At 42.0% G+C, this 21,606-nt stretch overlaps 3 protein-coding genes across 4 annotated transcripts; all 3 read left to right on the top strand.

Annotated features, from left to right (window-relative positions):
- The first annotated feature begins 1,363 nt into the window (after window positions 1-1,363).
- Window positions 1,364-3,808, top strand: LOC136442330 (uncharacterized). Its single transcript, XM_066439129.1, has 5 exons — window positions 1,364-1,779; window positions 2,305-2,352; window positions 2,737-2,839; window positions 3,096-3,172; window positions 3,587-3,808. The coding sequence occupies exons 1-5, from the start codon at window positions 1,602-1,604 to the stop codon at window positions 3,685-3,687; spliced, it is 507 nt and encodes a 168-aa protein (XP_066295226.1). The 5' UTR covers window positions 1,364-1,601; the 3' UTR covers window positions 3,688-3,808.
- Window positions 3,809-4,392: 584 nt separating this feature from the next.
- On the top strand, window positions 4,393-11,555 carry LOC136442340 (caspase-6-like). The gene is made up of 9 exons (XM_066439139.1): window positions 4,393-4,724; window positions 5,394-5,615; window positions 6,229-6,320; window positions 6,831-7,163; window positions 8,366-8,455; window positions 9,613-9,812; window positions 10,164-10,251; window positions 10,780-10,953; window positions 11,233-11,555. Exons 2-9 carry the CDS (start codon window positions 5,422-5,424, stop codon window positions 11,445-11,447), a joined length of 1,386 nt encoding a protein of 461 aa, XP_066295236.1. The 5' UTR covers window positions 4,393-4,724; window positions 5,394-5,421; the 3' UTR covers window positions 11,448-11,555.
- A 4,552-nt stretch (window positions 11,556-16,107) lies between these two features.
- On the top strand, window positions 16,108-21,154 carry LOC136442319 (uncharacterized). Of its 2 annotated transcripts, none has more exons than XM_066439108.1 (5): window positions 16,108-16,385; window positions 17,396-17,509; window positions 17,864-18,050; window positions 18,936-19,126; window positions 20,356-21,154. In XM_066439108.1, the coding sequence occupies exons 1-5, from the start codon at window positions 16,221-16,223 to the stop codon at window positions 20,452-20,454; spliced, it is 756 nt and encodes a 251-aa protein (XP_066295205.1). In that variant the 5' UTR covers window positions 16,108-16,220; the 3' UTR covers window positions 20,455-21,154. The 2 variants fall into 2 exon arrangements, with proteins under 2 accessions (XP_066295205.1, XP_066295206.1); XM_066439109.1 differs by lacking the exon at window positions 20,356-21,154 and adding an exon at window positions 20,206-20,269.
- The last annotated feature ends 452 nt before the right edge of the window (window positions 21,155-21,606 follow it).

Here is a 21,606-nt window from a genome sequence, read left to right as displayed (position 1 = left end):
GAATAGAAGACCCATAGAACCCCCTGTTCTATTTAGCCCACCTCCGTCAAAAACAGCGTTGGCGGGGCAGAAATGTTTTTGACGGAGGTGTTCGAAATCGAACAGGGGGCGTGGCTTTGGGATCGGTCTATTCAGTTTTCTTTTAATGCCACGGTGATCTTTACAAGTCGGTCAGTCTGCGGGAAGGAATAGTATGATTTGAAAGACAACAAAGCAGACAAAACGTCAATAAGTATAAGTCATGAGCACATCTTGTGCATTTCTTGATATAACCTTGTATGTTATTAATCCACCAGGTTATATAAATCCATCACTTCTAAAAACAGTGGGTTTGGGAGATCTATAGTACATAATTTACCTTAGAAAATATGACAGACCGCCCTCGGAACGCCGGCTGTATGTTATTCACCAACTTGATGAAATTATTCAGAGTATATCACTCAATATTTCCTCACAGCGGCGCCCTGTAAGAGTCCCTCGGCGCCGGCTCACGCGCATGTCACCGTGATGGCGCTCCAGGACCTCGGGTACGTGGCCGTGTACGAGTGCGACCCAGGCTACGTCATGACGTCAGGGTCACCTGTGCGCACCTGTCGTAACGGCACGTGGGACGGAGAGATACCTGTGTGCGAAGGTATGTCACGTTTAAGACCAGTAACATCTGAGACGACATTTGTAGGTCTGATCAGTAGCATATGGAAAGCACTAGCCCTCCTATTGTCCTTAATTCCAAATCTTTGCCAGAGAGAGAGAGAGAGAGAGAGGGAGAGAAAGAGAAGAAAGAGAATGATAGATAGACAGCGAAAGAGAATGAAAAAGAAAGAATGGAAGAGATAGAGAGAATAAAAGATAGCGAAAGAGAGAATAAAAAAGAAAGAATAGAAGAGATAGAGAGAATGAGAGATAGACAGCGAAAGTGAGAATGAAATAGCGAGGATAAAAAAAGAGAATGAGAGAGTGAAAGAGAAAATGAAATAGCGAGGATAAAAAAAGAGAATGAGAGAGTGAAAGAGAGAGAGAAAGAAAGAGAACATGGTTTATCATATCATGTCTTTATTTATATCAAAATGCATACATACGGTGATGAAGCCATTGACTGAAATGACTTTTGGACGGAGATCGCAGTTTCTATATAGTGTTTTTTTTTTTTTCAAAACATTAACAAAAACTGTGGAGTATTTTGTTCAAAGAAGATGAACGAATTTTTTTTTCAAATCTTTTGGTCGACAGAACTTGGCACCACACAACCGCCAACACCAACAATCCCATCCACAGCCGGCCCGACAACAACATCAAAGCCGCCCGGAACTACTGCGTCACACACCACAACTGGACTAACTACTCAAGGTGATACTACAACAACCACGACTGAAACTACAACTCTTGGTGAAACAACCGAGGACATTTTTACCTTATCTCACCCTTCCACCGTCGCTATAACAACGCCAGTCTCTTGGATAACGACTACACAACCCGAAACCACGACCGTAGAAACTACTCCACAACGAACCACCGATGTAGTCACTACTGACTCCTACTTTACCACACATCCCGCCACAGACCATCCCTCTACTGAACCCCTTCCTTCAACAACAACAACGATGACAACATCGCCGCTAGTAACAACCAGTAGACACAGAACGACGACGGAAATGACGACAAATCCGACAACGCAACGCAGTGAATCAACGATATCGAGAACTACAAGACCGGGGGCTTCAACTCTTACGACACTTCCGTACACGCCGACCATGGCACCTACTTCCAATAAAACAAAAGGTAGGCAAACTGTACATGCTCTGAATTAGAGTGATATCAAATTTCAAAAGACATGTTGACAATATCTAGCGCTTAGATATCATAGTTACAGAGGAAATTGCTAGGGGCTCAAATCAAAGTGTCATTTTACGTAAACGTTCCTTCTTAGGAAATAGGTATACGCATCATTCTGTCAGGCTGCAATAATTTGCACAATACGAAACTGCCTCCAGGGTATATAGCTGATATATCAGATGGAGTCAGATGAATGTGTGTGTGTTCGTGGGTTTATGGAATGTTTATTAGAAAAACACTGCGTGCGGTTTTAAAATTTAAGGGGTCTGCGCAGCAGACACGCCAACATGTATCATTGCGGCTTGCGAGATCCCTTAGCTCTCGGAGATTCTTTCCTGCTGTGGGAGGACCTCGCCCTCTGTGCTAGAGGTCTCCCTTCAACATGCTGAGTAGGTTGACACGGTGTCTTCCTTTGTGTGCTTTGTATCTGTTGGAGCCTAATATTGAATATAATTATTGTCATTATTGCAGAGCCACCGGGAACACTGGGACGTACGGTTAACATAGGAGCGGCGATCGGTAAGTGCAACTCCAGAAGGGGGTGTTATTTTCAATAAATGATGATTTTAGGAAATAAAATGCATACTACTTCACAGTATACCGTGTACCCACTAACTCCGCGCGCATCATAAAGCATTCAATAGTCTACTTAACTCTCTAAGTACTCTCTAATCACTAGTAAAAATAAATTAAGTGCACGTGATCTCAGCATTTGGTTAGATACAATGTGTCTGACAAGGTATATAACAAAGGTGGGTTACAAACTTTGATTTCGGGTGCGATAAGAATAACTCGTCTTGTTTTGTGATTTTTGAACAATTGGCCTTCTTAATGACAACATCGATATTGGAGATGATAAAGATGATGGTGGTAAACACGTGTCAAGTTTTGTTTGTCCCCCAGGAGGAAGTCTTGCCGCCGTAGTGCTGGTGGCCGCTGTTGTTGGCGGCGTTTATTTCTACCGGAGGAAGTGGAAGGCGGAGTCTGAACCGGAATGGGATAGGCTGTGAGTCGTGAATGTTATAATTATAATATCATCATCAATATGATGATTTGATTCAATCTATACCACTGGATTACAATATGAAAATGTCAGAAGTTTCATATATCCACCCGACATCTTTCATCAGTGATCGATAAATGTTTACATTCATATTAATCTTTAAACATTTACCAATCACTGACGAATTCTCTTGATAACTAGCAATTCAGTAAATGAAAAGGTGCGACGTATGTATCATATCTTTTTTTTCGATTTCCAGACATGATATTAACAATGACATGAACGACATGCTACCGTACCAGCCCACAACCCAGCCTGAGACGGGCCACAGGGAAGGTGAGAAAAATGCGTTGAAAATTTGTCAAAATTGAATGGGCCATCCACTGCACTACTGACATTGCGCACTGCCAATAGTCCGCTGTATTGTGGACTCGGAAGTATCAAAGATGAACTGAGAAAAGACAAAAAAGAATGCAGTCCTCTCCGGAATTGAAGTGACCGACAAAGTTTTAGCTTTTTGAGGTTTTGGCGGCGGTTTAATACTCACGATTCACCGCGAACTTACCGGCCACCGCAAGAATGCTTGTTCTGTCATCTGCCTCTTCTTTCAAACGGAAACACTCCATTTTATCCCAACCGCGAATTTAAATCCTCGCAAACTTAAGGGCATTTACAATATGTTATTTCCTATGATAACACTGATGAAACATCATGCTGATACCGGTCTCTTGTGTTCCGTCTCTTTCCCAGAACCGTTTTCTCTGGACGGCGCGCTCCTAATGGAGGACATCACATCCATGGTGATGAGGGACGCCCCCTGGGGGCACAACCCTGCACTGCAGGACGACTAGTTCTTCTTCAAGCAGATGTTGATTACTGTTGTTGTATACATGTACATGTGTATTTCTGAACAGATGTTTCAACATTTTATGTTATGTGTCATGTACATAGTGTAGGCATTTCTGAACAGATACTATAGTATTGAAAAAAAGAGAGTAAAATGCAATGTAAAATCGTGCATGGTGATCAGTGACTCCACATGCCACATATTGTGAATATGTTATTACACAAAAGTCATGAAGTTCGATTTTGTATAAAGTTTTGCAAAGTTATCGTTCGTGTAAACTACGTTTGGTAAGTGAAGTTATCAATGTTTTGTACTAATAAATCGCACGCCTTTCTTGCTATCAAGATTTGTTCATGTTTTGTGTGAAGAGAGTTCATTCTTGTGTAATTTTCAAGTATTCATTGTCAAAAGTAACACAACGTTTTATCTTAGAATACAATTTATTCAAGGTACAGGAGTGAAGCCAGTTTAGTTAACAGGTGGCAGTTGGCGCCGCTATGGGGCCTTTGTTTTTCCGCGAAACTGAGTCGAGACGCGACCAAAACAAGTACCGTCAGTACCAAAAAGGGACAGCATTGGCTAAGTTTGCCACATCTATCTTACTAAGGAAGTTTTAGAAAATTGCTAAAAGTGAAAACAAGAACTACAACGTTTCTTTCCATATCTTATTTCCGCTGCCGAGGCACCATTCAGTTGGTTTCGGTGTCGCCTATGCGGCCTTGTCCACCCGGAAGTGACCCCAGTAAAATGGCGGAATAGTTGTCATGAGAAAATCCTCCAGGCATTTTTTCGGTGGAGGGGGCGGTACTGCTTTGTAATTTCTACACGTCATAACAGTAGGGGATATACCTGTTAATACTGTGGTTTCCGTTAAAGCCTAAAATAGCGCGGTTAGGTTTGCAGACTGCGCTTGTTTGCTCTTCACTTGACTAGAGGTTTGAGGCCCTTCTCTTTAGGTCTGCAAAACTGCTTCCAGCTCACCGACTGTCCGCGTGTCTAGAGACCGTCGAGGAACGCTGCCAAGCGGACGCTTATGTTTTGGTGAGGCTTTACTTTCTCTTTGATAGCTTTTGGTTGTGTTTTCTGTAGTTCTGTTACTTTATAGAGATAGGCATAGTGACATGAAAATGGATGGTCTTCATAGTTCCAGACTCCAGGACGTGAAAGACGCCCTCCTCCCCCCCCCCCCTATTGTTTACAAAATAGAAAGGTAAACAGCCAGTGGTGTGATCAACCATTACCATAAGCTTTGTTTGGACCTCATAGCCACTCTGAACAAATCCAACGCTTGGCGCAAGAGCTATCACGTGAAGACAAAACAACAACAAATATGCTACACGGTACGGGTAGTGTTGTGGTAGTCTGTTGTGACAGTCATGCTCAGTTTCACATTAAAATTAAAACCAAGATTCTGACTCAAGAACAGTGTACCTTAGACGTCCCAGTACCAGTATCTAGTTAAATCTAGAACAACCTATAGAATGTATTCTGTCCAGTCCTGTATTCACCAAAACCATCAACATTCAAATCTTTAACTTTAAATTAGTGATTTGCCCAGGTTTATGATAATCAGACCAAGGACTAATTTCAAGTGCAGTGTGTCTATGTGGTTATAGTACCCTACCATTTGTTAGTTTACTAAGATGTTATTTAGACTCATTGTCATATATAAAGTTATGTATGTTAAATTTTATTTATCCTGGACCAAAGATTGCAGATCTGACAGCCCACCACCATCATGGAGGATGTCCAGAGAAGTCTCCACCGGAAGCTGTTCGAGACCATCAACAAAGAGATGACCGATGAGGACTTCCGCTCTTTCCGGTCCATCGCGCAGGGGAAGGGTCTGCGCCCGGGCGAGGCCTCCAAGTGTACCACCCCGTCTGATGTACTGGACAAACTGCAGAGGAAGGGCAAGATCAAGCTGGGATGGTGAGCATTCTCCTCTCTCTGTTTTTGAATTGAGTCCCCAAATCACTAAACCTGGTCCAGGAGAATCACATAGTATACCTAGGTTATATAACGCAGGACCCCTCTGTAAAGCAGTGGTAATCACTCAGCATTATGCTTCCGGATTTAATCCGGTGAAATACAATCGATAAAGTGTTTCCAGTACGATCTGTCCTGAGCAGGGCTACCCTGGGTAAACATGACAGAATAAATAAAAAAAATGAAAATAAAAGAAAAACTGTAGAACTGACAGTTTTTTGACAGGGAAAGGAAAACAGTTTGTATTAGGGGTAAATGATTAACAGGCTGTGTAATAGTAATAGATCTTACGTGATAAGCTTAACCCTTCTGGAAAATAATTTCAAAGTCTTTCCCAGATCCTAATGTCATGCATGAGGTCTTCTGCATTCAAACTATTGGCTGTTCCATTGCACATTGTGCTAGATATACATGTAGACTGGGTTTTATCTGTATTGTTTGGCCAGTATCAAATACCCAGGACAATTTTACCTGTGTGACAGGGTTCACCTGACTGTATCTTTCAAATGAAATGCCCAAAACTGAACGTGAAACTTGAGAAACTCTTGTCTTGCAGCTATCAGGCATTGAAGGACATCTTCACAGAAATGGAGCAGCAGGAGTTGATTGAACAGGTGGAAGAGACAGAGCATAAGCTTGAAGAAGCAGGTAGATTCCTTTATTTTTGCAGTGACTTTTAAGTTAAAATTTCACAGGAGTGTTTTAAGGTTATGGTTGAAAATTATATGATTCTGTAGTGATACAATGGAAAATGCATTTTGCTATGAAGAGTTCACCACACAAACCAAGAAAATAAAACCAGTGTGACTGTGAACATTGGTATCACTTCAATCAAAATTCGTAGTAGCATGTGCACTAGTAGTCCAGTGGTTTGAAGTAGCCCTGCCTCCAGATTGAGATCTAGAGCTTGGGAGTTTGAATCCCAGCTGTGTTGCTCACTCTCCATGCACGTTGCTGAATACGGTTGCCGTCTTTAGGCGGGACGTAAAGCCACTGTTCATTGTACTTGCGGAAAAGAGCTAGGGGAATTTTCCCAGTCTTATCTGTAAATAAAGCGTCAATGTCTGTCATCTCTTTCACGGACAGAGGAAAATTAGCTTTTCAGTGAAAACTGAATTCAGATTACTTCGAAAAATTCCCATTATTGTTTTCCCCCAGGCTGTGAGATCAGTGATGAGATCCCACAACCCTACGAAAGCTTGCGTCCTCCTCTCAGACGGCAGGGCAGCCAACCAGGCGAGTCGGCCGCGGAGAAACGACGAAGGTTTCAGAGTCAGACGTCATCGTCTTCACTGGACAGCAACCCCAGCTTCGAGAGGCAGATGAGCCCTCCTGGGTCCGCTGAAAGGCGACGTGGCTCGTGGACCAACCAGCAGTCGACAGTGTCCTTCGACAGTTCGGTGTCTCCAAGGCAGCAGCTCAGGAGGCAGTCGAGCAGTCGGTCACTGCAGTCCAGCTTTGAAGTTGATGACTATGACGTCACAACAAGAGGTATGTGATACCCCTTGTCTTGATAGATAGGCAGTGAGTGAGTTAGTGGGGCCACACGCTGAAATGAACCGAAAAATTGACCCTTCATGCAAGAGTAGAATAAGTTCAAGTACTGTAGGAGCATCTTCACTAAGTAGCTTTAGAAAAAAGAACGGTTGCAGTCGGATATGCAAAGACTAGGTGTAACGGATTGTTCGGCGTAATATAACCAGCTGCTGCATGTCTGCGAAGCTGGTGTGTTACGCCTAACTGCGGTTGCACCGGCTATATAGATACAGATACAGAAGTTGGTGTGTTACGCCTTACGGCGGTTGTACCGGCTATATAGATACATTTGATACAGAATGATACTACATCGGATTCCCTAAATTTCATAAACCTCATTTAAACATAGCATGTAAAAGACATTGCTCTCAGTCATAATGTCTAGTCAGAGTTGTATGAATGTGTCAGTAGAGAAATTGTCTTGCACAACTGTAATTGTTTCATTAGTATATTGCTGTGAAATTTGCATTTTCATGATTTTATGATTCATAATAAGTTTCTTTCTTGCTGTTTTCTGTCTTCTCTGTTGCTGTCTGCTGCATTATAAGCTGCTCTAAACTGCAGATAATAATTGGGGATTTTGTACCTTAATGCTGCAATAGACCGCTTTTTTAGAAGCAACAGTGAGTACTTCTGTTTTCTGCATCATCTTTATCAGTTTGACAGCTATGCTTTTCTTCTTTGAAGATTATCTGTCTGCTGTATGTTAACTGGAATATTTCAGTGCTTTGCATAGAATAACATTGCTTTTTTTTGCTTACCTTTTACTTTTTATACTTGTGTTTGACATCATTATGAATACCAAATTTCATGTCTGAAAATTAGTTGGTTTATGAAAAGACTCAAGACTTACAGAATCAGTTATGTAGTTGGTTAAGTCAGCTACTGTTGTAACACCCACTCTCATAATTTTGCAGTCTTTTGGTAGTCTCACTAAGACTGCAGTATAATCATACAAATGTATATTAAAAAACTGGTGAATTTAAAGAGATCTAAATGCAGTGTCATTAATCTTTGTGGATGTCTCAATAGAAGGCCTTGATAGCACTGTTTTTTTTTCAATCTTTTGGTCTAAGGGTACCTGGCAGATTTATGAGAGTACACAGTGACATAGTTCAAGTATAAAGCCAAACCGTTACGTGGTTTATCCAATGCAGATCCTGTGGAGGTTGCGGGGAGAGATGACTGCTACCCACCAGGCCGAGGCTACGTCCTCATCATCAACAACTTCTCACAGGAAAGGGATGGTGAGGCTGTGGAAGATCATTGTAAAAGAAGAGTCTGAGGAGACATTCTGTACCTTGCTACACAATTTTTCAGTTCAGGCCTCGAAATTAACTTTTTCCCCTACTGTCCCAACATTGTCCCAAATGTGGATTTCAACTGTCCCGAAAGTATCCTGAAGTGTCCCAACCAGGGCCAAAGATGTGAACTTAGTGTCGGGTCTGCATTCAGTTCCAGAGGTTCATGTTCAGGTTTGGACCTATACTCAAGTCAGGACCTGAGCCCAAGCCAATCTGTGTTAGAATATTTGTTTTTTTAGTTATATACAAAATTTTGTATTGTAAAATAGAAAATTGCATGAAATTTGAAAAATATAATACATACAAAGGTATATACACTCAGTAGTAAACACAAGTTTTAACAAAGTTAACAACCAGAAATATTGTCAACAACCTGAAATAATGTATTTTAATAGTTTATAAAAGAAAAAGCATAATTCTGCAGAGTTTAAAGACTTCATTGATGCGGTGGCTCTTGGGGAGGTAGAATAAATCCAAAAATGTTTGATTTCTAATCTTGCAGGGCAAACCTTAATCAAGTAAATGAGGTTTGACCATCCCTCTGCTGACCCCCTGTCAGGGGAGCAGACATGTGCCACAGCCTAGCTGGGACAGGCTTTCCTTTCACTATGCTGAGTGATAAATGATGATTGATTTAGAGAGGACTAGTACCACACCAAAAACAGTGGGTGGGACCAGTATACAGTTTCACAAGGGAGGAGCACAGTGGCAGTCAGGAGCCCTGATTGTCCCAAATATGTCCCAAATTGATTATTGAGTTGTCCCTGGTCAAATTTTGGTGGCCCCGGGACATAGGGACATAGTTAACTTCGAGCCCTGCAGTTAGATTAAAGTTTTCCTCACAGCCTTCTATTTCGATGATTTCCTCTTCCTAAATGTTTACTAATACTAGAGAAGAAATAAAGTACATGTCTAAGAACCATGCATGGAAAGGTGTATGTGCTTATGTTGACGGGTGTCTGTGTGCATGTGTGTGGGCATGTGTGGTGTCTGTATGTCTCTGTATGTGTGCGTGTGCATGTGTGTGCATGTTTCTGAACTACCCTCACAAAGCAAACTTGAAAATGTGAGCTCTAAGACATGTTAACTCTTTCCCTCAGCTTCCACCAAGGATGTTGAAGAGCTTGATGACTTTTTTGAGAAGATTGACTACAAGGTCATCACTGAGGAGGATCTCACTAAGGAACAGATGCTGGTTGCATTGGAAATGGCCAAGCTGGAAATCCAGAAGACTGCAGCGGGAAAAGGAAAAAAGAAGTACTCCTGCTTCATCTGTATCGTGTCCAGCCATGGAGACAAGGTAGGAGTTATATTAATAATTGTCATGTGGCTTTATAATCTCCAAGCAGATGTAAGGATTCAGCTCATTCTCAGTGCTTCACACGTTTTTGCAACATTCAGTAGTGCACATATTGTAGTATTGCACCTTTTTAACTCTTCTCCTAAAGGTGGAACAGAACCAATGTGTATCGCCAGATTTAGGGAAATGTGTGAAACATGTAATGCTACAGTATGGTACAATGTGTAACAGTATTACATTGTCTAAGATTGACATAGGCATATTTATATGACAGGAAAATGATGCTAATATATGTACTGTCTGTTATTTGATTAAGATCTAGCCTAAAACACAAGTCTCTGTTGCTCACAGGAGGGAGTGAGGTCCCACGATAACCAGACCGTCTCCATGGCTGAGCTGCAGGCTCCATTCCTGGGGGACAGTCTCAAATGCATGGCAGGTGGGCTTAGATTTGAGCAGTCCAATAAACTTGTTACTTTATTGAAGGGACAGAAAAGGGCCCTGGTAGCTATAGTAACAATGGGTACCGCAAGCAACTGGCACAGGACTATGTGGAATTGATTCTATGGACTGCTTCCTTAATTGTAAACAATGGGTTGGATCTTCTCCCATCCAAAAAATAATGATTTTGATCATTCTCAACATTTGGGCACTGACACTACTCCAGGCCATATTGCTGCCAAAAATGTTCTTAAGGGTAGGGCATGCAGTATCATTGTCAGGCTGAGCTATTTTCCTGTTGTGCTACAGTCCCTTAAAAGAACAGAAAACCAAAGGCCAAAGTCAATCTTATATTTAGTTACTAGTCGTACATTCAAACCTGTCTATAGCGGTCACTCAAGGGACTGGTGATTAGCTGCTATGAACAGGGGGCCCCTATGAAAAGGTTACTGCTAATCAAGGTTATATAACCTCCTTGCACTAATTGTTTGACATCAATGTACATCTAATCTCTCATGCCATCTAGGGAGTCCGAAGATGTTCATCATCCAAGCGTGCCGTGGTGAGAAGAAGCAGCCAGGTGTGGACCGTGCTGACGAAGAGCCAGGGGATGAGGGACAGCAGGACATCTCTGACGTCATGCGCTCTGTCACCACGCCACGGGACGCTGACGTGCTGGTGGCCTACGCTACGACAGAAGGTACGAGATCTGTTCTACCTGTTGTTGTTATTGTTCAACTCAAGAGCTTAACTGATAACAACCTCACAGTTGAGCTCCTGGTTCCAATTTAATGTCTCAGTAACATGGTAACAGGGAGACCTGGGTAAGAAATCCAGGAAGGGCATCCTGACTATTGACTATTGATATAACAGAAAGGAGGCTATTGCTTGGAGCACATTGCAACAGCCTCATTACTGACAGATGATAACCTGTTCTTCAGATGAATATAAGCATCAACTAGCATCTTTTTTGCTGCAGGTTTCAAGGCATATCGCCGTCAGGGGGAGGGCTCCTGGTTCCTTTCTGAGATGCTGGAAGTGTTCAAGGACAAGGTGCAGTCTGACCACCTGCTGGACATGCTGACGGTGGTCAACAACAAGGTGTCTTCTCGCGAGACAGTCGGCTCCGAACCCGCCAAACAGATGCCCTGCCAGGTCACGACCTTGACCAAGAAGTTCTTCTTCTCTACTTAGACCCAGTAGATCTAGACAATTTTACAAGACCTTTCTACAAGACATCTCCACAAAACACAACCTTCCCCAAGCAGGTATTTGTCTCAGTAGGCATTCCACAAGACATTTCAACAAGACATATACACAAGACATTTCAACGAGACATTTCAACCAGACATTTCAACAAGACACAAACTTCGCCAAGAAGTTCTTCTCTTCTTCAGCCAAGTAGACATTTCCATAAGACATTTTCACCAAACATCTCTAGAGGACATTTCCACAAGACATTTTCACAAGACACAGCATTCACCAAGAAGTTCATCTTTTAAGATTTAATGAGTTTATGTACAAAGCAACATTCCCAGGATTTTAAATGGTGATGGACACTATTTTCTAGACTGTATCTATACTAGAGGATATCTCGACTGCTATGATACAAAGTGGTTTGTAAAGACTAGCCTTAGAAGGGTGATGGGTACTATTTTTACATTCCCTGCATAGATTAAGTAGTGCTTTGATACTTTGCAGTCTAGCAAAAGCAGCTGTACTTATCTAAGTAATGTTTATCTTCGCTTTTATTGCCAGTATTTTTTCTCAGGTATCTTGAGTTGGTGTTTCCATCTTCCTTCCTTTTTTTTAATAGGAAACAATTTGAAACTTTTTGTACATGTCCTCTGACTTTTAAACATAAATGAATAAGAGTCCTCACAGAAAAGTGATCTTGATGCCAAAGAATATGATATGAAATTAATTCCATTATTGGCCTCATCCAACACATTGTCTTCATGAAGTTTTTTGCTTTGAGTTCATTTAATAAAATACTTTTTTCCTTCTAATACTGACTATTAAGACAGAAAAGGAATTGTCATAATGCCAATCTGTATGAAGTAGAAAATTTAATGAAACAAATTGTGTAATGCATTTTTATATCGAAAAAGAATTATACAAATGAATTGAACAGTATTGGCTAGACTGACTTAAATCTTGTGTAATGAGTCAAACCAGTAGGATGCACTGCCATGATTTAATTGAACACTTTTATTTGTTCACTTGCAGTAAGTTATGAGTTTGATATATCAACTAAGTATGTTTGTGTGTCATATTGTAGGGACAGTCCCTCCAGAAACTCTCATAGTCCAGAATGTATTTTAGAAAAGATAGTAATGATATCTTGTGATAGATTTTAAAGGTGTTTAAAACATTCCAGTATTTTAACTTTCTAATCTTATAAACCAGTACTTGTATTGATTGTATGTTTGTGACTACTCAGTACTCACGTATGTAACCATATCAGTAGGTTACATTGTCTACTATGAATTTAGATTCAAGCGTGGCACACTTTTTTCTACTTTTCTACGTAAACCAAGATTTTGACTGTATCATGTATCTTCTATCAAGTTATAGACACCATGCATTGTAGGTATTTTATTATCAATTTATGTAAATCATTTCTAATGATCCTGTATGTGTATAAATAATGCCCCACCAATCTGAATGTTTTAAGATGATTTGAAAACAGTGTAAGATCAAAACTAGAATGGCAACATTTTCGGGAAAATGCAGGATATTCCCCTCCCATTACCATGAAGTCTCTGCATAAATTATGCAAAGGAGGTCGGCATTAGCATAATTTATATACAGGTGTGTTCACCTCTCCTAAAGGTACCTACATCTGAAATATGACAATCGTAGCCTTTACGGTGAGGGATATGCATAAATTATGCAAACGAGGCCCTCATTAGCATAATTTATGGTCAGGTTTTATGACCCTTCCTAATGGTACCTACATCTCAAATATGACATCCGTAGCTTTCACGGTAAGGGAAATACAAGTTTATGCCTAAATTATGCAAATGAGGTCCACATTAGCATAATTTATGGCCAGGTGTAGTCGCCTTTCCTAAAGGTACCTACAACTCAAATATGACATCCATAGCTTTTACGGTACGGAAAATTCAAGTTTATGGATAAATTATGCAAATGAGGTCCGCATTAGCATAATTTATGGCCAGGTGTGTTCACCTTTCCTAAAGGTACCTACATCTCAAATATGACATCTGCAGCTTTTACGGTAAGGGAAATACAAGTTTATGCATAAATTATGCAAATTAGGTCCTCATTAGCATAATTCATGGCCAGGTGTGTTCACCTTTCCTGAAGGTACCTACATCTCAAATATGACATCTGCAGCTTTTACGGTAACGGAAGTACACGTTTCTGCATAAATTATGCAAATGAGGTCCTCATTAGCATAATTTATGTCCAGGTGCATTTACCTTTCCTAAAGGTACCTACATTTCAAAGATGACATCCACAGCTTTTATGGTAAGGGAAATACAAGTTTATGCATAGATTATGCAAATAAGGTACTCATTAGCATAATTTATTGTCAGGTGTATTCACCTTTCCTTCAGGTACCTACATCTCAAATATAACATCCGTACATTGTAACATAAGGTACATATAACTTTCTGCAATACCATTAGTAGAGCTACCACCGCGCATCTACTTGGTTTTTGGCAGAAGAAGAAGAAGAAGAAAGAAGAAGAAGAAGAAGAAGAACAGGCAAGCAAAAACAATATATCCCCCTTCCCACTGGAAGGGGAATATAATTAATCTTTCTTATGATCACATTCCATCCTATATATCAGCAAATAGGAATACTTGGAACATTCCCTTAGCTGGGTCACGACCCAGATCTATACAAATACCCACTGGAGTCTCTTGTTCCCTAAGGGTCAAGGTTTACCTGTCATCAATTATTTGAGATATTCTACCAACACTTGTAAAGTGATTTTGTTTTCAAACTAACACAATTTTTTCATGAAGCAATAGATTATCATTTTTCCAATGATAGAGGTGACGAGATAGGGAGAAGACATCAACATTACTTTTATACTTAAGGGTGTAAAATATTGGTGGCCTGTATTGTTATTTTGTTTCTTTGAAGTGATTGTTCTTTTTTTGGCATCTATCTGTTGTGTTCTTGTGTGTTACCAATTGTCAGAGACAATGTGTGTTAAAAGTGTGCATTTATGTGTGAATCATTAAATGATTTATAAACATGATATCTATAGGGTGCTTTTTCTTGTGTTTTTGTGCAATCTTGTTTCCAGCGCAAATGTTTCCCAATCTAAACCTTCTGCTACATACACAATCTCTACATAACTTTAACTCTTTACTATCCACATGTAAACATGACCAACCGATCGATATATTAATTATATGGCCATGTGCAGATGACACATTGTATTGTGATAAGTACATGTATTGCGATAAGACCTGTTGACCAACCCCTACCTGTCCCCAGTATTATGCCCTTGGGAAAGGTACTTTAGAACCTATCCCCTTGCCCCACTAAGGTGAAAATGAATACCTAGCTTCGGTTAGGGACGTCTTCTTGGATGGGACGTAAAGCTGGAGGTTCCGTGTTTGAGGAGGACCACACCTCGAGCACGTTGAAGAACCCACCACACTTATCCAAAAGACTATTCCGATGGATCAAACCAGTTTGGTCTTGCACACTTACTGTACAAAACTGGCCTTACGGCGGTTTGCCGGTTATGTGAGAAAAACAAAAAAGAGAGCCTTTTGTGCGGTGGGAACCTAACAGGTGTCAATCTACGAAGGACTCACCTGTATGTTCCCTTCCACCACCGTTTCCCGTAGTAACGCACACATCGGAACACGTACTAAAACAGTCGTGTGGGAAAGAACTTCATTCACTCCCCACATCGCTTCTTGAACGGACGGATTTGGGCGAACGGTACGTGGTGAGGTACTTTCTATCTTCTGGCATGTAACAAAAGTATTAGATTACAAATACATTGTAGTTTTAATGACTCAAAGCAGCAGCCACCGTAATACTTTCTGTGTGGTACGATTTTCAGCGAAGTGACATAGACCACTAAGACAAAGATCTACTTTTTCGTGACGGATGAATGTTTTAAGACAGTTCCGTAACTGTTCTAAGAATTTCTCGTCGTCTACAGCATGTGTGACAGGGAATTTGATATGATGTACATGTATTGGTAGAGGAAATTCACCGTAGCGACAGATTCTGACGATGTGTCCCCAGTACAATAGACAAATATTTTGCACCTTCTTCAGTATGGGAAGTAGGTTATTTTTTGGGGGGAAATAACCAGCAGGTACACTGTGATTGCCAATGTTATAATTCACAATAACGTTGCTTCAAATCTAAGAGGAATGTTCAACGCTGCATGTATGTTGAATAAATGTGCACATATATCCACAGATCATGAAGCTGCTGATTTTCCTGTGTGCTGTGGCCCTTGCGGGCGCTAGGGTAAGTTGCGTCTTGTTTTTATTTACACGTGTATCTCACTGGTAACTTGAAATTTGAAAAGCCAACTGTTAATGTATAAGGTACCTATTTCTCCCTCTCTCTCTCTCTCTCTCTCTCTCTCTCTCTCTCTCTCTCTCTCTCTCTCTCTCTCTCTCTCTACTCTTGGATTATACGTAGTTTATATATATATATATATGGATAAAGGGGTGAAGTCTGCGATCCTGACTACCTTGTCTGTCTCTGCTTTTCTGAGAGGTTCCACTTTGAGCAGGACGTGTCCTTTTCAATAATGCATTACTTGCAGTTGTGTATGGATAAGTGGTGAAGACGGCCATGCCTGATCGCCTTGTCTGTTTCTCTTCCATAGCGTTTCCACATCCCGATCTCGGAGCGAGGCGCGCGGTTCCAGGAGACGGTGGAGGTGGGCGGGGGGTACCGGCTGGCCGAGGTGCCCGCACAAAACAACCGGGACCCTGATACTGACTATGATCGCCTTGTCTGTTTGTGTTGTACAGCGGTTCCATATCCCGATCTCTGAGCGGGGCGCGCGGTTCCAGGAGACGGTGGAGGTGGGCGGGGGGTACCGGCTGGCCGAGGTGCCCGCACACAACGACCGGGACCACATCCGGGTCCTCACCAGTCGCAGGATGGTAACGTACTTGACTTTTACTTGTCTTACGTCAGGTGCCAGTCCTCCTTTGCCACCCGAACAACTTTGGCAGCCCAGAAGGACTTAAAATTTATTTATTGCCTTCCTATGCCATCAACTTGTAGACCAACGTCTCTGGTCTACAAGCGGATGGCGGTAATCTCAAAGATTCCCACGGTCCGTCTACATACTTTTTTTAGTAAAATACGTCTGACTCAATGCTAATGTCGTTATTCATTTGTTTTTCGTGTTAACACATCAAACCTGTTGTAATTCGGGAGATGACGTCCACACAATGTGTATTCCTCTATTCGGTCGGATCCATTTGCAAGCAAACTACTTAAGCTAAACAAATTTCATACAAAATTTTTACAATTTTTATCGACGTACTTTAGCTAAACATTATGGCCTTGCTTGCTTGCTACCAGCCCTAACCCGTGTGCCTGTGCTTACGGGGTTATCTCGTGTTGGCTGTATTTACACGAACGCCAACAAAACCTACTCGGAAACACGCACAGATAAGATACGACAACAAAAAGGTGTGAAGTGACCACTCCAACATCCGCCCTTATCTATACTGTCGTGTATTACAATTAACATGTACATGTATTACACGCAATTGTTTTGTTTCTATGTTTTGAGTAGCTATAGATTACTGTATTTATTTATTAAGTTATCAGAAATCCTACATGCCACCTGGACGAACTTATCAAAAACAACACTCGAAGATACGCCAAAAACGGGAAGAATTCGTCACTTGGCGATCAAAGATCACCCTTACGCCAAATGACAGTTACTCAAGCATCTGGATAGACCGACGAAAGACAGCAGATGCTGTCTGAAACGTGTGACTCTTTTAAACCTTTATCCAGATGCTTGAGTATCCGTCATTTCGCATAAGGGTAATCTTTTTTTTGATCGCCAAGTTACGAATACTTTCAGTTTTCATCGATTCAGTGGAAACCTAAACATTTGTTGTTAAACCTGTATTAATCTGCCTTGCACTGCTAGGGAGAAACCATGTACTGCCTGCCGGAGAGGGGTGTTTGTTTCCTGATGGCGACGGACCAGCGCGGAGGGGAGGGGCAGGATGATGTACTGGAGACGGAACTCACGCAACTGGAGGTACTAGTGGTTAATACTAAGTACTCTAAGGTCCTCTAACACTATTCAATGGACAACATACTCTTATAGCAAGGCAGCGAATGGATAATTAAAGTGGTATGATATGGCACCATTACATATTATACTTGCGGACATTGATGAGTTACTGTAAATGCAGAAATATTCTAGGATGGCAGATTTGACCCTCTTTCTGTAGCCGACTCCCTTACGCCTTAGCATACTATTCACTCTATTTGGCCAATTTCTACTATTTTCCCAGCCATCCGCGGGGCCTGGTAGATGCGATAAGATCTTAACGTCCATGCAGTTTCCGGTTGGAAAATACGAATACAAACCTCTTGTCTTCCCTCCCAGCGCACGGGCCTCGTGGCGGAGACGGACACGGTGACGGTACGTAACGACTGGGTTGTCCTGGAGCAGAACATGGACCGCACCGCACTGTCCGACCCGCGCATGCGCCGCTTCCACCAGGACCTGCCGCTGCACCGCGTCGACAAGCTGACAGAGGGCGCTGATTTCCTAGCCGAGAGCTCTGACGCAGGTAACGACATGGTGGTAAATAGCCTCCTTTGCAGGCCTTCTGGACGGCGCCGTTGTTTATTTTTTTGGGGAGCGCTGATTCATCCACAGAAAGCTTGCTACACGGCATCAAAAAAGGTCCATCAAAAACACTTATCACATTTTTTTGATGCCAAAATGTAGCAGGCCTTCTGCGGGCGGCAATACGATTTCCCCAGCTAAAGACCCTGGCCCCGATAAGTTGAAAATCGCGAATCAGTGCACCCAAAAAAATAACCGCCGGCGCCGCCCGGAAGGCATGCAAAGGAGGCTAGGTAGCAACGTTGAGTGCTGCTTAGTGCTTTTTTGGCGACGCCTCAATGGTGGAGGCATTTTGCCCTTGGTGCTGAAATGACATCATTGCGAGAACATGTCACTTTGAGCCAGTTAAAATTCTCACACCATAAAGTGTATAGGGCAGCGCCAATCTTCGTTTCCTTAGCCCTTGGGCCGTACAGCCGTGTAAGCACAAAGTACTAAGTACCACTGTAACAGTTGGAGCTAGTACACTGCTAGCACTGTGTGTTCAACCGTCTGTCTATCTGTCTGTCCATGGCTGTCTGCGAGTGGAAATACTGTATACAAAATGCAGCCTTGGCATACAGACTTAGTGGTTCTTCTTTTGACTGTGAGTTGGATGGGTCACAAAGTAGTCTGGGTAAGAGGGTGAAGTCTGTCCTGTCTGAGATACAGATCTAGTTTGTGTCCGTTCGTTCTGGTTATTTCTGTTACGGTTAAGAACCTCTAAAAGGAAGTCAAAGTTTGGGCCGTCCGTGTTTCTCGTTTTAGACTGTCCCAGACTTTGGCTGCACGATTTGGACCTAATGTTGAGTACTTTGCTGCATTAATGTCGTCCTATGTTCCTCAGACGCAGCCCCTGACTCCAAGCGGCAGCTGATCGCGGGGAGCTGTCGCAATGACGCCGCCCCGCAGCGCAAGTACGCCGCCACCAGCCCGACCGGCTGCGGGTACGGGTACGAGTACCTGGTCTACTGCGCAGGTCAGAACAGCATGTACAGCGACTGTCCCCGCTACCACGTCACGGACTACTTCTTCATGGTGGGAAGAAATTGATTCATTGTGAAATAGTGCTGCTTTTTATAAGTCTTATTGTGAGATTATAGACAGGAAAGTCAAACTAATATTTTGTCAGCGTTAGTATAAAACAAACGTTGTCTGTATTTCATACATTTCTAAAATAATGATATCCGCAGAAACAACGTCAGAAACCCATGGCCAGCTGACATATTTGCTGATGCCACTCTAAGCACCTTTTCAAGTAAACTTTAGAGCCACATTTTCTACATTCTTGGTCAAAATTGAACTGTAATTTCCAACACACAAACAATCAGACTTGCCATTTGGGTTTTACATTTGGGTAAATTCAATTTTTGGGTATGAAATTAGAGCTCAATTTTGATGAAGAATGACTTCTACCAAGTTGAACACAGATCAACTTTGAAATATACTTTCTAAATTTGATAATGGCCGGCGGTCAGATGTAATAGATTTGGTTACCAGGCTACTAGTCTTGAGAATGACATCTAAAAACTCTTCGAAAGAGTAAAGAACATTATATCAAGTAGTTCTAACCACGGTCATCAAATTACTTGAGGGTTCTAAAAGGGATCTATCTTTTTTTTTAAATTGTTATTACACATTTCTTCATCAAATGTACATAGGCAGAGAGAACACAACTGCGTTCCCTCTGAATCGAGTACCATTTGTTACAATCTTCATTAAAATCATCACCAATGCGCAAGGACAGATACAGCTGTTAAAAGATTCACAACATTATTTCAAGTCAAGTCATGCGACATACTAAGTAAGTGGAAACTGAATGTTCAGGACCCGGAAGATAAGTTATTGTACAGTCTGATGGCGCAATGAAGGAAGGATTGCTGCAGTCTCTTAGTTCTGGCATAGGGAATTTGACGATATGTTAACTGACGCATTTGAAATTAAGTCTTTTGACTTTCGTTTCCCTCCGGACCTGTCTGTGGCCGGAGCACACAACTAAGGAGCAGTGTCCGTAATGCACGCAGCTGTCCTAGGCACCAAGACGGTGCCTCTCTCGACTTTGTAATCATACATTTGCATGTTTTATATCAGTTTGTTGGCTTTTTCTTTCCCCCCAGACGTGTCTGTGCTGCCCGGAGCACACGGCGAAGGAGCAGTGTCCGTAATGCACGCAGCTATCCTAGGCACCGAGACGGTACCTCTCTCGACTTTGTAATCATACATTTGCATGTTCTATATCAGTCTGTTGGCTTTTTCTTTCCCCCCAGACCTGTCTGTGCTGCCCGGAGCACACGACCAAGGAGCAGTGTCTGTACTGCACGCAGCTATCCTGCAGCGGATACTTCGACAACACCGGCGCCTGCTGAGCAGGGTACTTCTGAACCGGGCCCGAGTGCAGTCTAAACACACGCCTTGTACATGTGTCTTGTACATGCGTCTTGTACATGCGGCTTGTACATGCGTCTTGTACATGCGTCTTGTACATGCGTCTTGTACATGTGTCTTGTACATGTGTCTTGTACATGTGTCTTGTACATGTGTCTTGTACATGTGTCTTGTACATGTGTCTTGTACATGTGTCTTGTACATGTGTCTTGTACATGTGGCTTGTACATGTGGCTTGTACATGTGTCTTGTACATGTGTCTTGTACATGTGTCTTGTACATGTGTCTTGTGCATGTGTCTTGTGCATGTGTCTTGTGCATGTGTCTTGTGCATGTGGCTTGTGCATGTGTCTTGTACATGTGTCTTGTGCATGTGTCTTGTGCATGTGTCTTGTGCATGTGTCTTGTGCATGTGGCTTGTGCATGTGGCTTGTGCATGTGGCTTGTGCATGTGTCTTGTGCATGTGTCTTGTACATGTGTCTTGTACATGTGTCTTGTACATGTGTCTTGTACATGTGTCTTGTACATGTGTCTTGTACATGTGTCTTGTACATGTGTCTTGTACATGTGTCTTGTGCATGTGTCTTGTGCATGTGTCTTGTGCATGTGTCTTGTACATGTGTCTTGTACATGTGGCTTGAAGCTTAGATGTTGAAATAAAGATAAAGGTTATAATGTCAGGTGGTGTTTGGTGTATTCAGGATGATCAAGCTGTTTGATATCACCGGGGCTTGCTGGTCAGATTTGTCTAAATTAGGCTCCATCGACGGCTGGCCTGAAATAGACGGCATGCTACACACGCATTGTAGTCTGAAGATACATTTTCACTCCCTTTCCCTTTCATTTTCACTTAGCTTGACTTGAATCCCCCTTGTATTCTTAGAATAATACCTGTCAGTTTAACGTAGTGTTTACCTGTGATTTTCAGAATGCATTTATTGCTGAATGGGAACGAGTACATTATCTTTGTAACCGATGGATTGCCTAACGTCACTAGTTGTTAAAAATGATGTGAAAAGTACGCAATTCAGCCTATGGCTGCGAGGTACTTCATATTTTCCGATCACAACGATCAAATAAATCCATTCATTCATTCATTCATTCAGAAGACGAATCCGTCAACAAATACAAA

This window comes from Branchiostoma lanceolatum, chromosome 9, assembly GCF_035083965.1.
Source record: "Branchiostoma lanceolatum isolate klBraLanc5 chromosome 9, klBraLanc5.hap2, whole genome shotgun sequence".
NCBI classification, from domain to species: Eukaryota; Metazoa; Chordata; class Leptocardii; order Amphioxiformes; family Branchiostomatidae; genus Branchiostoma; species Branchiostoma lanceolatum.
The sequence above is the reverse complement of the archived record's forward strand: the minus strand, read 5'-3'. Positions and strand labels throughout refer to the sequence as shown.

Coding starts and splice junctions, on each gene's coding strand:
- LOC136442340 (XM_066439139.1), top strand. CDS start 5,422: ATGGAGGATGTCCAGAGAAGTCTCCACCGGAAGCTGTTCGAGACCATC. Junction 9,813..10,163: donor TGTCCAGCCATGGAGACAAG/GTAGGAGTTATA, acceptor TGTTGCTCACAG/GAGGGAGTGAGGTCCCACGA. Junction 10,252..10,779: donor CAGTCTCAAATGCATGGCAG/GTGGGCTTAGAT, acceptor CATGCCATCTAG/GGAGTCCGAAGATGTTCATC.
- LOC136442330 (XM_066439129.1), top strand. CDS start 1,602: ATGACAACATCGCCGCTAGTAACAACCAGTAGACACAGAACGACGACG. Junction 1,780..2,304: donor TACTTCCAATAAAACAAAAG/GTAGGCAAACTG, acceptor TCATTATTGCAG/AGCCACCGGGAACACTGGGA. Junction 2,840..3,095: donor GAACCGGAATGGGATAGGCT/GTGAGTCGTGAA, acceptor TTCGATTTCCAG/ACATGATATTAACAATGACA.
- LOC136442319 (XM_066439108.1), top strand. CDS start 16,221: ATGATCGCCTTGTCTGTTTGTGTTGTACAGCGGTTCCATATCCCGATC. Junction 17,510..17,863: donor CGGAACTCACGCAACTGGAG/GTACTAGTGGTT, acceptor CTTCCCTCCCAG/CGCACGGGCCTCGTGGCGGA. Junction 19,127..20,355: donor TCACGGACTACTTCTTCATG/GTGGGAAGAAAT, acceptor CTTTCCCCCCAG/ACCTGTCTGTGCTGCCCGGA.